At 44.8% G+C, this 15,299-nt stretch overlaps 1 protein-coding gene across 2 annotated transcripts in view; it reads left to right on the forward strand.

Annotated features, from left to right (window-relative positions):
• The first annotated feature begins 320 nt into the window (after nucleotides 1-320).
• The window catches only part of LOC140494710 (guanine nucleotide-binding protein subunit alpha-14-like), an 88,335-nt gene continuing 73,356 nt past the window's right edge, over nucleotides 321-15,299 (forward strand). For both annotated transcript variants that reach the window (XM_072594223.1, XM_072594224.1), the window contains exon 1: nucleotides 321-694. In XM_072594223.1, coding sequence (XP_072450324.1) covers nucleotides 541-694 — 154 coding nt within the window. In that variant the 5' untranslated portion in view covers nucleotides 321-540. The remainder of the gene's footprint in view (nucleotides 695-15,299) is intronic.

Here is a 15,299-nt window from a genome sequence, read left to right on the forward strand (position 1 = left end):
TAACCAACCACCACCCCTCTCGAAACAAAAGTCCTCACAGTTTCTCAATCCCGTTTTAATACAGTTGGCAAAGTCTTTAATATTTGGGAAAAGTGGAATTTTATGGCATTCATTTCTCACAACCCTCTCTGGGTATTGATTTCCACTGTATTGCAATAGTGTTCTTTGATTTCCAAACAATGTACTGTCAGGCACCACAGGGCTGAATAAAATCACATCATTCAACACAAGCTAAATATGATTTCACCGTGGGCGTGACCCTGACTCCTGCCCCCCTCTAGAGCGTGTGAAATGTTTGAGGTTTGCTTCCAATCCGCGAGTTTTAAAGGAGTTAGATTCGGTCTGTCTCTCTCTCTCTCTCTCTCTCGATGCTTCGCTTCTTGTGAAAGGAGTGAAGTTTGAGCCAGTCTGGGAGATGTGAAGCATTGCGCTCTCTCTCTCTCTCTCTGGCTGACAGCTCTGCTGCCTGAGTTCAGGGAAGTTTCTCCAGGAGGTGTTTGCTGAGTTTCAGCTGCATGTGAACACACCAGGGACTTCGGCATGGCTTCGTGTTGGCGCTGTCTATCCTGTCGCCGCTGTTTCTGCTGTCTCTCCGAGGACGAGAAAGTGGCGTTTGACATCAACAAAAAAATCAACAAGGCGCTAAAACAACAGAAACAGAGACGGAAGCGAGAACTCAAGCTCCTGCTGCTGGGTAAGTGCAGAGAGAGACTTCGTGAAATTTACCCTCTGCCCAGACCCCAAGCGCTTCCTTTAACTTATTCATTAATAACGTTACTTCATGTTGTACACTGAGGTCTGAAACGTCCACTGAACTATCCCTTTTCGGGGCAAAGGGAGGAGTTTGCCGAGGATTTCGCTGAAAAAGTCGAAAGCAAGACAGAATCTCCACCTTGCAGTTTAGGGTTTACGAATTTGAGTTCCTCATCGCCAGAACTTTGCACATGGAGTGAGGGGGGGGAGCTCTGGCGCGAAAAGGCTGAAAGGTTTGCTGTTCCTGGGTGATCCCTGTGTACCCATGTCCAACATACAACCCCAAAGGGAACAGAAACGACAACATAAAACACAGTTATGTTTTGAAATGTAGCACATGTACGAAACATGGGAGCAAATGACTGCAGATGCTGGAATCTGTACAGAAAAACAGCAAACGCTGGAGATCACAGGCTGACTGGCCCGCTGTGATTTCCAGCATTTTTTTTGTGTGGTGTGAGAGTTAGCACGTGTTTTGCTGATTTTTCTCTCTCTGTGCTGCGTAAAGTAAACTGGAACATTGGTCTTGAATCAGCTCTGAATAAAGATGCCACACATGTTGGAGAGAGAGATAAGAATTGCATTTCTGTGAACTGCTTTAAAGGCACTGAAATGCTCCTTGATGTGTAGTTACCGCAGGAACCAACTCGCCCAGAGGAAGCTCCAACCAGCTTCCCTGATGGTGAGAGAAGCAACTTTTAGTTGTCAGCTGTGGGATGAATATTATTAAAAATCACACAACACCAGGTTATAGTCAAACAGGTTTATTTAGAAGCACTAGCTTTTGGAGCGCTGCTCCTTCATCAGGTGAGCAGTACTTAGTGGGCAGCACGGTGGCACAGTGGTAATCACTGCTGCCTCACAGTGCCAGAAACCTGGGTTCAATTCCCGCCTCAGGCGACTCTCTGTGTGGAGTTTGCACGTTCTCCCCGTGTCTGCGTGGGTTTCCTCCGGGTGCTCCAGTTTCCTCCCACAATCCAAAAATGTGCAGGTTAGGTGAATTGGCCATGCTAAATTGCCTGTAGTGTTAAGTAAAGGGGAATGGGTCTGGGTGGATTGTGCTTCGGCAGGTTGGTGTGGACTTGTTGGGCCGAAGAGCCTGTTTCCACACTGTAAGTAATCTACTCCGAAAGCTAATGCTTCCAAATAAACCAATTGGACTATAACCTGGTGTTGTGTGATTTTTAAGTTTCTATTCCCCAGTCCAACACCGGCGTCTCCAAACCAAGGGATGAATATTGGTCTTGGACACCAGGGAGACTTCCTTAGGAACAGACCTTTCATGTATCTAGGCAGGGAAAAGGAGCTTGGTTTAATATCTCATCCAAAAGAAGGCACGCCACTCCATCAGTACTGTACAAGCAGTATCAGCCTGGATTCCAGACTGATGGCCCATGAGTAGGTCTTGAATCCACAATCTCTGACTCAGAGGAAATCAGGGCTCCTTCTGAGCCACTGATGACATGTCATCACACGCATGTTGATGTGAAAAACATTTTTGTCAATCCAAAGTGCCCCAAACTGCAGTCAAATAGCACCAGATCTCGGCAGAGGTTCTGTTGTCTATAACATGTCTCTGGCCATGTGTGAAGCCACAATACAAAGTTACTTTGGATATCTGTGTATGGTTGAAGCATTGCCTGGGAATATCTTTCAATGTTTGGATCATGTGGGATATGCCCACCCTCACCTTATGTCAAAAATTAGATCACTGGCAAAATGAACCAAAACAGACATTGCTAGTCAGGTTCAGGCCTGTTTACCTTCTATAGAAGGCTACCCCACACAATTCACAAACCAATAGCTGGAACATAATTGCAACCAGAGTTTCTCTTCTCTTTACCCTGTGGAAGGACCCAGATTGGAACATCACAAACTCAGAAAGGAAGCAGCTCCTACAGCACTACCAGCTGCAGAGGCCAGAGCCTCACCCAGTGCCAGGGTAAAGTGCCACACAGCTGGATAACTAGGGATGTGCAGACGGGGACATTTTCAGTTATCACTTATTTAATAGGCTGAGCAAAGGACTCAAGTCCTCAATCCAGCAATAATAATTACTTCTTTTAATCTATTCAGATTTTGAATAAACCTTATTTCACATTCATACATTAAAGCCCTGCCATTTTGCCACAACATTTTGTTCACCTTTAAAACTTGCTGGAAAGTACCTGTAACTGCTGTAATGAACGTAAAGGTTTACTTTTAAAAAAGACAGCGTGCTTGGCTTCTTTCCACCCCTTTGCACAGCTTTTGACTCATTATAGGGTGTGGTTTTCAATGAGACCTCTTTCTGGTCAGTGAACCTTGGCAGGAATTCAGCTTCAGGGAGTCACAGAATTAAGCTAAATCCTGCTCTCACCCAATACTCACATACACATTTCCCAGCAGGGGAGTGAAGTGGGTCAGAGATAACAATGGGAAACAGACACTTGGACCCCTCCTGCTTGCCCTAGCATCAGCGGCTGAGGCAATTTGAGACAGTCTAGCTGCTGCTTTAATTAGGATTAGCTAACTGGACTCCAGACTTGGGTGAAAACCTGGCATCTTCCTGGCATTTTTAACCTAATAAGGGTTATGAACCCCTACAGGTTAATTGCCCAGACATAGGAGTGAATTAATTGAGGTGAGAATATTGTGCCTCACTTTCTGATTTGAGTGCGGATGATTGGGGTGTTCATATCAATACAGTTACAACAATATGGTTTACATGGCTTCAAGGCTCCTTCCTGTGCACCAAAATTGAACAAAGCATAGGGCCGCATTGCACCCAGGATGCACTGCTGAGCTGGAACAGACATAGTTTAACTATGGGGAGATAGGGAGGACTATAGATGCTGGAGGTCAGAGTCGAGAGTGTGGTGCTGGAAAAGCACAGCAGGTCAGCCAGCAGCCGAGGAGCAGGAGAATCGACGTTTCAGGCATAAGTCCTTCACGAGGAATGAGTGGCTCCTGAAGGGCTTATGCCCGAAACATCGAATCTCCTCCTCCTTGGATGCTGGCTGACCTGCTGTGCCTTTCCAGCACACACTCTTGACCATAACTTAACTACAGCCTTGATAGAGTGGTTTTTGACATGTGACAGAGTCTGCGTCTTTTTGTTCCATTTTAATCTTGGGATAGAAGTGTCACAGGCAAGGCCAGCATTTAAAGCCCGTCCCTGATTGCTCTTGATCTTTGATGAGCTGCCTTTTTGAACAGCTGCGGTAAATGTAATGTTGGTCCGATATGACTCTTTTTTGGAACTCGTATTTGAACTCATGTCGGACTGGAAACATTAACTCCCTCTCTCTCTTTCTTGCTTTTCTCTCCACAGGCTTGCTGAGTTTCTCCAGCACTTTCTGTTTTTATAATGTGATGTTCTTGAATGTACTTCCTCTAAACAACATCTCAGCATCAAGCTTATCATCTAATTATATTCAGCAATGAGAGGTTGCTGTTCTGGTACTGTAGATAATGATGAAACTCATGAAAATACAAGTTAGGGCTTGTTATTTCAGTATAATCACCCTTTTAATAGCACGGTAAATCTTAATTGCTGCCAAATATTCTTCCTGGCACTGAAAATTACCTTCTACAAACGTGGAGTTTCAAACCTGCAACATCAAATTATGGTTGGAGATTCAAATAATTGCAAATAATACTTGTTTTTGAAACTTCTGCTTTCTGTCTCTTTTATCTCTTTCAACTTTAATATAATTTTCTATGCATTTCTTTATTCCACGTTCCATCTCTGATTTGATATTGAATGCACTAATTTATCTGGCACCAACTGTTTCTCATGCTGTTTCTTAGCTCTTTAGTCTGATTATGTATGGAGATGTAGAAGATTTCACAGAAGTCCCACAGGCCCGTGTTTAATGTTGGGATGACAGTAAGCTGCCATCCAAATCTCCACAGAAAATGTCTAAGTACAAGTCTAACAAGGAACTAGCACTGTTTGTTCATCTGTGATAATTTCAGACAACATCTCAGTTTTGTATCAGTGGTGCGTGTTACAACATGGCCAGGAAGAAATTAATTTGATGTTGCAGAATGCAGCTGCCTCCAAAGACTGTCTATGTTCATTTATAATTGAAAAGGCAAAGGAACGAAGTCAAGAAATCTGACTATGCTTCTGTACATTTGGAATTTGTAGCAGTCTGAACTTGCTCCAGCAGCCAACTTGGCTTTGTTTAGCAGTGTGTCTTCAGAGAAGGCTGCTCCTCAGCTGGAGTTGCTTCACACTTTCCAATACAATAATGATGCTCCTTTTAAACATCTCTGGCATATGCGAACTAACATGTCCAAAACACTCGGTGCTAACAAGCAAACGTACGTAACATCTACAGCACAGTTTTGCATCAGACACCCCATTTGTTTCTCCGATCTCTATGATAAAACAATGGGTAAATTGAATTTCTTCTTGAAATGTTTTTATAATGATGGTGGACTTGTAGCTGTGTTTCATAGTAAACTGCGTCTCAGCTAAGAGATGGTAATCTTACCTCTGAGCTAGGGAGTCATGAGTTATCACAGAACAATTGCATTTACATAGTACCCTTCGGATTAACAGGGCATCTCAATGCAGTGTTGTCACTGTGATACAGGAATCACAGCAGTCAAAATGCACACAGCCAACTTTCACAGTGTAATATTGATGAAAGTAATTGAAATGACAGTGTATCTAATACATTTTCACTTGCATATTATGACTGCAACTATCCCTGCTGTGCTATGTGAACATGTATAAGACACAGTAGCATTAAGAAAGTGACCTTTACTGAACTTGCTAGCTTGACTCTGTGAGAACATGTGAAAAAAGTGGAAAGTATAGACCTACTTCCCTGTGTAAGCAAATACTTAACAGGAAAGCAGTCTGAAGTAACTGTGTGCTGCAGTCCAACAGACTGGATGCAAAGAAAAATGATTTTGAGCATGTAATTATAAGATCAGGTATGGGTCAGGGTCTTTATTGCATTCTAATAGTAACAGTGTCTACAAAACTCCAAAACTCTGGTCAAGACTGATTTTTAGGACAAAACTGAAACTCACAAGTCATCACTGGGTGAGAAGAGAAGAACAATACGTAACAGAAACAGCTCAGTGTTGTATATCATACAATTGGAATTTAAAGCTTCTTTGGGAGTTGCACAAATGGACAGTTAATGTCCAAAGGTTTGCAAGTGAAGGAAACCAGGATATAGATAATAAAATGAAGACTGTAATTACAAGGAACTAGGATGTGGGTAATAAAATAAGTTTATCATTGCTAGAAATGAATATCAAAGCAACTTGGTATCGTGGACATAATTGAAATATGTATGGCGATCATATGGGCAGCAGTTTGGAGAAATTCGAAGAGAAAAATCTTGCACAGTTTGTACACAATCTTTTCTGAGTACAGAGGAAAAGACTCTATCGCTGACATGGTGCTCAAGGTAAGGATGAGGGTTACTTCTGGATATAAGGCACTGTCCTCTTTACCTGACACTGCAGTTGAGATAATGTGACCACATTTGGAAAATGATCCAGCCAAGGATTTGCTAGGAGTCTCTTGGTACCTTTGCTATATTGATTTTACAGTAATGTTCATCCAGATTTTGATGCTATTTTGCCAGAATTCTATGTGACATAATTTATGTGTAAACTTTCATGTTAATGTATTTTTATTTCAATTTGAAAGCCCACACAAAGTGAAGATTAAGATACTGCCCCAAACTAGGAAAAGGTGAAGGGTTTGGTATAATAGAGAGAGGAGACCTTGAAACTGGGGAAACAAACATAGACTGGGTGGCTGCCTTCCAGAACACCTACATTATATTCACAAAAAAGACCCTGAGCTTCCAGTTGCCTGCCACTTTAAGAGATCACCTTGTTCTCTGGCCAACATTTCTGTCACAAGTTTTCAGTGGTGCTCCAGTGAAGCTAAGTGCAAGCTGGAAAAAACAAGAACTCTTTTTCCTCTTGGGATCTCTACAGCCTTCTGGACTCAATATTGAGTTCAGCAATCTTAGGGCTTGATGCACCTTCTCCCCAACCTCCACACACCAAGCTTTGTTATCACGTGGTTTGCTATTACACACAATCCATTATTGGCTACAAATCATCTCTATTACCAGTTATTCATTCTCCTAGGAGGACTGTTATTTGCTCCTTTATTTATGTAATGTTTACTCCTTACCCCCTCCATCCACCTCATCTTCTGCATAAAAAACAACTTTTTCCTAGCTACCATCAGTTCTGAAGAAGGGTCATTGGGCCTGAAATGTTAACTCTGATTTCTCTCCACAGTTGCTGCCAGACTTGCTGATATTTTCCAGCAATTTCAGTTTTACATAGAACATAGAAAAATACAGCGCAGTACAGGCCCTTTGGCCCTCGATGTTGCACCGATCCAAGCCCACCTAACCTACACTAGCCCACTATCCTCCATATGCCTATCCAATGCCTGTTTAAATGTCCGTAAAGAGGGAGAGTCCACCACTGCTACTGGCAGGGCATTCCATGAACTCACAACTCACTGAGTAAAGAATCTACCCCTAACATCTGTCCTATACCTACCACCCCTTAATTTAAAGCTATGCCCCCTCGTAATAGCTGACTCCATACGTGGTGTTTTAGTTTCTCATTTACAGCATCTTTTGGGTTTTTTTTGGTGCTAGATCTGGTATCGTGGAATGAGACAGGATTATTTAATTACCTCAAAATGAAATACTCCACCATCACCCACTAAATGACAGTGATCATAATATGATTGACTTTCGTATTGACTGTAAGAGAAAGAAGAGCAGATCGAAAACTAGACTTTTAAACTTAAATAAGTACAATTATCACACAGTTGGGAAAAATTCCAGGATATGTGTCCTGCAAAGTTCAGTTGCCTGAATTTCCACTGGCTTTTCAACCACAGTAGGCAGCACTCCTACCAGTGAATCAGCTATGTCATTAACAAGGAAGAATTGTATTCCTGGAGCTGACAGTTTGTCCAGTACTCCTACCACAAATTCTCTACTCTTCCCTGGACACTCTAACCTCACTTTGCATAATTGAGTGCTTCTTGTCTCACCATGAATTCCTGTTACTAGTACCTTTTCTGGCAATAGTCCTTCAGAAGTACATATCTCCTCATCTTTCAATGTCACAGATTAAGAGGACCCTGTACCACTTAATATTGTAACCTCTTTTTCTGCTACTCCTGGCCTTTGCTAATAAACTCTACCTAGCAGGAATATGGTTTAAGAAGATCTGGCCCTTCCTTCTTAACCAACCTCCGACCAGCTTGTACATTCTGGTGCAGCTTTCTAGCCTCCATGTGCTTTCCATTACCATTCCAACAAAATTCGCTGGTTTATCCTATTTTCAGACATCTGGCTTCCCAGTGCTTCTCCTAGCCCACCAATACTGTGATTTCATGTAACCTACTTTATTGCAGTAAAAACACCAGAGTTTTTTTAACTTCTCTGTCCCCTTCAAGGGTTTCATCTTTACCCTGTGGTAAGGTATCCTTATGATCTTCACCAGCTTCTACCTTTCCCTTTCCAAGTGATGATTTCTCTTTTCCCCAATCTCTATGCCTTATGGATTGAAATTGATTCTGGAAGCCAAGCTTAGCATGATTGGCCAACTCATAACCATCAGCCATTTCAGCTGCTAATCTTGCCATTTTAACTCTCTGCTCTTCCCCATGAGTTCTCCCTACTTCACAAAGTGAATTTTTGAACTCCTGTCAAAGTGCCAATTTGTGAAGTTCAAGCTCTTTCATTATCTCTTTTCTGCTGAAACAATTCGTTCTTTTTCTCTTTTCTCTACTTTGAATCGTAATTCCTTGTCTCTCGCCTCTAACTCAAGCTGCTTCATTTTCAGTTGAACTATAGCCATCTCTAAAGGTTCTGATGGCGTTTCCAGCGACTTTAAATGCTGAGCGACTGCCGTAATTATCTCTCCTTTCCTCATGGAAGGAGGCAGCTCCACCCCCAGCTTGTCTGCTAATTCCAGCAGCTTGGCCTTGATCACCTCCGGTATTCCTGATGAAGGACTTTTGCCCGAAACATCGATTTTACTGCTCCTTGGATGCTGCCTGAACTGCTGTGCTTTTCCAGCACCACTCTAATCTCGACCCTTAATCACCTTTTTATAAAACTCTCAAGGTCACTTCTTCCACCCCTAGAAAACTCTTGGTGATTGAAAGAGCCATTGCTATCCCGAGCACTGTTTAAACCAACCAAATCAATACCTGTAACAAAAGACACTAACACACTAACACTAACAAAAGACACTGACACTAACACATACCTTCGAGTCCAACAACTCTAATCCCAATTTGGAACTTAAAAAAAAATCCCAGACAAGCTCCCAATTTGTTATGGACCAGGCCAGACCGCCTCAAATCATTTCAAGAAGGTAGCCCAGATCCTAACTTTGCGAGGTGTTTTAGGTCGGTGTAACGTGGGTATTCCAGGAGAGAATCAGTTGGTCAAACCACTTAGTTTTAAACAAAACAGAACTTATTTACAAGATTACTGAATGAAACACAAAGAACAGAAAACAGAATACCGAATAACGTATCCTAACCAATAATCCAACAAACGAGCCCAACTAATGATGCTGTTCCGAATACTTGCAACAATCCCCATAAACTCGCCTTTGACACAAAAGGTAAAATCAAACACAGGGTCTTACAGGAGAGAAGTCAGAGAGCAAGAGATTACCAGCTTGGATCTGTTTCTTTGGGTCCAATAGCTATTCTTCACACCACTGCTAAAAAAAAACAAACCAGAGAAAAGTTGAGCTGGGAGAACTGGCCACACACCTTTCATTGTACAAGTGTTTTATTTTTAACTTCAAAGCCTCTTCCTGAGGCAGTATCTGTTAGCTATTATCAAATTTGCCCTAAAACACTACACCCCAGACTTTTCAGAGTCTGTGCCATTTCTGACCTCTCTAAAATAATGCCTAGGACAGCATAACCTTGTTAGAGGAGCAGCTTTGTCACAAGGCTGAGCAGCTAACATGAACTGGCAAATTAGATTAAGGGTTGGCAATAATACAATAGCACTTATTTTGAGGAGATATTTCAGAATACACAGAAAAAAATACTTCCCTGACTTTTTAAGGAGGTTAAAGGAGCAGAAAACAAAAATGCATCCTTTTACAAAGATGAGTGGTAAGTCAAAACTGGACTTGATACACACAATAGCAGAGAGTAACTAAAAGATTAATAAGAAAGGGGAAATTAGAGTACAACAGAAAACCACCTAGAAATATAAAAAGAAGATAGTTTCCATGGTATTCCAAAAAGAAAAAGCATAACCAAAGTGAGCTTTGGTCTTTTAGAGTGAGGTTGGGGAATTAATAATGGAAAATGAGGGAATGGCAAATAAATATTCACATCCTTTCCTCACTTTTGTGGGACTCTCTGTTCTTTCCAGTCTGGCATTTAGACATACCATTGTCCTGCCATTCTCACATTCCATTCACTTAATCTGAACAACCATGATCCTATCTCCCCCAGCAGTCTACACCCTGCTGGGAGAAAGTGAGGATTGCTGAGGCTGGAGTTCAGAGACAAGAGTATGGTACTGGAAAAGCACAGCAGGTCAGGCAGCATCTGAGGAGCCGGAGAATGGATGTTTCGGGCATAAGCCCTTCATCAGGAATGAGGCATGTGGGCCAGGGTGGCTGAGAGAATGGGAGGGGGTAGGGGTTGGGGGGAGGGGGGGAAGATAGCTGAGAATGCAATAGATAGATGAAGTTGGGAGGTCAGGTGATAGGTCGGAGAGGAGTGTGGAGCGGATAGATGGGAAAGACGATGGAGAGGTCAGGAGGGCAGTGCTGAGTTGGATGCTTGGGCTGGGATAAGGTGGGGGGAGGGGAAATGAGGAAACTGGTGAAATCCACATTGATCCCGTGTGGTCGGAGGGTTCCAAGGCAGAACCAGGTGTTGGGTGGTAAGGGTTTGGCAATGGAGGAGGCCCAGGAGCTCCATGTCCTTGGCAGATTGAGAGGGGGAGTTGAAGTGGTCAGCCAAGGGGTGGTGGGGTTGGTTGGTGCAGGGGTCCCAGAGATGTCCCCTTAGTCCAGGAATTCCCCACCTCTGTTCGGGACACCACCAACACTCTTCACCTTCTCCAAAACTTACGTTTTCCTGGCCCCCAATGCCTCATCTTCACTATGGATGTCCAATCCCTGTACACATCCATCCAGCATGATAAAGGCCTCCAAGCCCTCTGTTTCCTCTTCTCACGCCGTCCCAACCAGTACCCTTCCACTGACATCCTCATCCACCTGGCTGAACTGGTCCTCACCCTTAACAACTTCTCCTTCCAATCCTTCCACTTCCTCCAAACCAAAGAGGTAGCCATGGGCACCTGCGTGGGACCCAGCTATGCCTACTTCTTTGTCGGGTACGTGGAAAATCTATCTTCCACAACTACGGCGGCACCATCTCCCACCTGTTCCACTGCTACATCGATGACTGTATTACCGCAACCACGTGCTCCCACAAGGATGTTGAACAGTTTATCAACTTCACCAACACACTCCACCCCAACCTTAAATTCACCTGGACCATCTCAGACACTTCCCTCCCCTTCCTGGACTTCTGCATCTCCATCTCCAGTGACTGACTAACCACGAACATCTACTACAAGCCCACCAACACCCACAGCTACCTGGACTATACCTGCACCCACCCTACCTTTATAAAACGCCATCCGTTATTCCCAATTCCTCTGCCTCCACTGCATCTGTTTCCAGGATGACCAATTCCACCTTTGAAAACTCCTTTTTCCAAGATTGTAATTTCCGCTCTCACATGGTCAACAATGCCCTCCAGTGCATCTGCTCCACTTCCCACACCTCCACCCTTGAATCCCACCCCTCCCAACGCAACAAGAACAGAACCCCCTGGTCTTCACCTTCCACCCCATCAACCTCCCTATACATCACATGATCTCTGCCACCTACAAATGGCCCCACCACCAGAGATATATTTCCCTCCCTACCCCATCAGCATTCCTGAGAGATCATTCCATCCACGACTCCCTCGTCATGTCCACGCCCCTCCACCAGCCTACACCCCACTCCCAGCACCTTCCTCTGCCACTGCAGGAAGTGCAAAGCCTGCGCCTAGGCCTTCTCCTCACCTCCTTCCAAGGCCCCAAAGGATCCTTCCACATCCAACCTGAAATTTTCCTGCACCTCTACCAATATAACTTGCTGTATCTGTTGCACCCAATGTGTTCACCTTTACATCAGGAAGACAGGACTCCAACTTGTTGATCATTTCAGAGAACATCTCTGGGACACCCACAGCAACCAACCCCACCACTTCTGAACACTTCAACTCCCCCTTGCAATCTGCCAAAGACATGCAGCTCCTGGGCCTGCCCTGTTGCCAAACCCTTACCATCCGATGCCTGGAGGAAGAACGTGTCATCTTCTGGTGTTGCGCTAGCTTACCTGGGAAGGTACTTTTTCCTCTATAAAAGCGCGCAGCTCCAAGCCTTCGGCCTCACTCTCTCGGCGGAGCAGGTAACGGCTGTGTGATGGTGTTTAGTTTAAGACGCAGTATAGTCCAGTTTTTTTTTAAACGGTTAAGATTTAAAGTTTTTTTAAACGCCTAGCGGACCCGGAAGCTGGTGTCGCGCTAGCTTACCTGGGAAGGTTTTTATCTCTATAAAAGTGCGCAGGCGAGGAACCCGAGGCACTACAGGGGTAGAGCCTCCCACCCACCCTCCTCCTCTAACCTAATAATATGACCCGTTGTGGTAAGCAGGTAAGTGCTACATTTTGCTTGTTTGTTTCTTTAGATCCAGTTTTCTTTTTAAAGTTTACCTTTTAGAGGGATGGCAGCGAAGGCAGTGCAATGTTCCTCTTGCAAGATGTTTGAGGTGAGGGAAGCCATTAGCATCCCTGCTGATTACACTTGCGGGAAGTGCACCCATCTCCAGCTCCTCCAAGACCGTGTTAGGGAACTGGAGCTGGAGATGGATGAACTACGGATCATTCGGGAGGCAGAGGTGGTCATAGATCAGAGCTTTAGGGAAGTAGTTACTCCAAAAGTTATAGAGAGATGGGTGACAGTGAGGGGGAGTGGGAGGAAGCAGCCAGTGCAGGGACTCCCTGCGGTCATTCCCCTCAAGAACAAGTATACCGTTTTGGATACTTGTGGGGGGGATGACTTACCAGGGGTAAGCAACGAGGTTCAGGCCTCTGGCACGGAGCCTGTCCCCGTTGCTCAGAAGGGAAGGGCGGAGAAAGGTAGAGCGATAGTTATTGGGGATTCAATAGTGAGGGGCACAGATAGGTGGTTTTGTGGGGGCGACAGAGACTCACGTTTGGTATGTTGCCTCCCAGGTGCAAGGGTACGTGATGTCTCTGATCGTGTTTTCCGGGTCCTTAAGGGGGAGGGGGAGCAGCCCCAGGTCGTGGTCCACGTTGGCACCAACGACATAGGTAGGAAGAGGGGTGAGGATGTTAGGCAGGCTTTCAGGGAGCTAGGTTGGAAGCTCAGAGCTAGAACGAACAGAGTTGTTGTCTCTGGTCTGTTACCCGTGCCACGTGATAGAGAGTCGAGGAATAGGGAGAGAGAACAGTTAAATGCGTGGCTACAGGGATGGTGCAGGAGGGAGGGATTCCAGTTTCTGGACAACTGGGGTTCTTTCTGGGGAAGGTGGGACCTCTATAAACAGGATGGTCTCCACCTGAACCTGAGGGGCACCAGCATCCTTGGGGGGAGGTTTGCTAGTGTTCTTTGGGAGGATTTAAACTAACTCTGCAGGGGCATGGGAAATTGGACTGTAGCTCTAGGGTACAGGGCCTTGAGTGTAGGGAGGTTAGGAACATGGCATCGATCTCGAAGGAGGGTGCCGGTAAACAGGAAGGTGGCTTGAAGTGTGTATACTTCAATGCCAGAAGTATAAGAAATAAGGTAGGTGAACTTGCAGCGTGGGTTGGTACCTGGGACCTCGATGTTGTGGCCATTACAGAGACGTGGGTAGAACAGGGACAGGAATGGCTGTTGCTGGTTCCAGGGTTTAAATGTTTTAGTAGGGTCAGAGGTGGGGGTAAAAGAGGGGGAGGTGTGGCATTGCTTGTCAAAGATAGTATTACAGCAGTGGAAAGGACGATGGAGGAAGACTTGCCATCTGAGGTAGTTTGGGCTGAGGTTAGAAATAGGAAAGGTGAGGTCACCCTGTTAGGAGTTTTCTACAGGCCTCCTAATAGTCCGAGAGATGTAGAGGAAAGTATTGCAAGGATGATTCAGGAGAAGAGTGAAAGTAATAGGGTGGTTGTTATGGGGGACTTTAACTTCCCAGATATTGACTGGGAAAGCTATAGTTTGAGTTTGTTAGATGGGTCAGTGTCTGTCGAATGTGTGCAGGAGGGTTTCCTGACACAATATGTAGACAGGCCAACAAGAGGTGAGGCCATACTGGATTTGGTTCTGGGTAACGAACCAGGCCAGGTGTTAGAATTGGAGGTAGGTGAGCACTTCGGGGACAGTGACCACAACTCGGTGACTTTTACTCTAGTGATGGAGAGGGATAAGTGTGCACTGCAGGGCAGGAGTTATAGCTGGGGGCAGGGAAATTATGATGCGGTGAGGCATAACTTAGGATGTGTGGATTGGAAAAATAGGCTTCAAGGGAAGGACACAAATGATATGTGGAGCTTGTTCAAGGAGCAGCTGTTGGGTGTCCTTGATAAGTATGTACCAGTCAGGCAGTGAGGAAAGGGTCTTGTGAGGGAGCCGTGGTTTAATAAGGAATTGGAATCCCTTGTAAAAGGGAAGAGGGCGGCCTATGTAAAGATGAGGCGTGAAGGTTCAGTTGGGGCGATTGAGAGTTATAAGGTAGCCAGGAAGGATCTAAAGAGAGAGCTAAGAGCAGCGAGAAGAGGACATGAAAAGTCCTTGGTTGGTAGGATTAGGGAAAACCCAAAGGCTTTCTATAGGTATGTCAGGAATAAAAGGATGACTAGGGTAGGTATCGGTCCAGTCAAGGATAGTAGTGGGAAGTTGTGCGTGGAGGCAGAGGAGATTGGAGAGACACTAAATCAATACTTTTCGTCAGTATGCACTCAGGAACAGGACGTTGTTGCTGATGTGAATATTGAGTCACAAGTGATTAGAATGGTTGGCTTTGAGATATGTAGGGAAGAGGTCTGGGGAATACTGGAAAGGGTGAAAATAGATAAGTCCCCTGGGCCTGATGGCATTTATTCTAGGATCCTCTGGGAAGCTAGGGAGGAGATAGCGGAGCCATTGGCCTTGATTTTTATGTCGTCATTGTCTGCAGGAATAGTGCCAGAAGACTGGAGGATAGCAAATGTGGTCTCCTTGTTCAAGAAGGGGAGTAGGGACAGCCCGAGTAACTATAGGCCAGTGAGTCTCACTTCTGTTGTGGGCAAAGTCTTAGAGAGAATTGTAAGGGATAGGATTTATGAACATCTGGATAGGAATAATGTGATCAAGGATAGTCAGCATGGTTTTGTGAAGGGCAGATCATGCCTCACAAACCTTATTGAGTTCTTTGAGAAGGTGACTAAGGAAGTGGACGAGGGTA

Source organism: Chiloscyllium punctatum, chromosome 24 (assembly GCF_047496795.1).
Source record: "Chiloscyllium punctatum isolate Juve2018m chromosome 24, sChiPun1.3, whole genome shotgun sequence".
Classification (NCBI taxonomy): domain Eukaryota; kingdom Metazoa; phylum Chordata; class Chondrichthyes; order Orectolobiformes; family Hemiscylliidae; genus Chiloscyllium; species Chiloscyllium punctatum.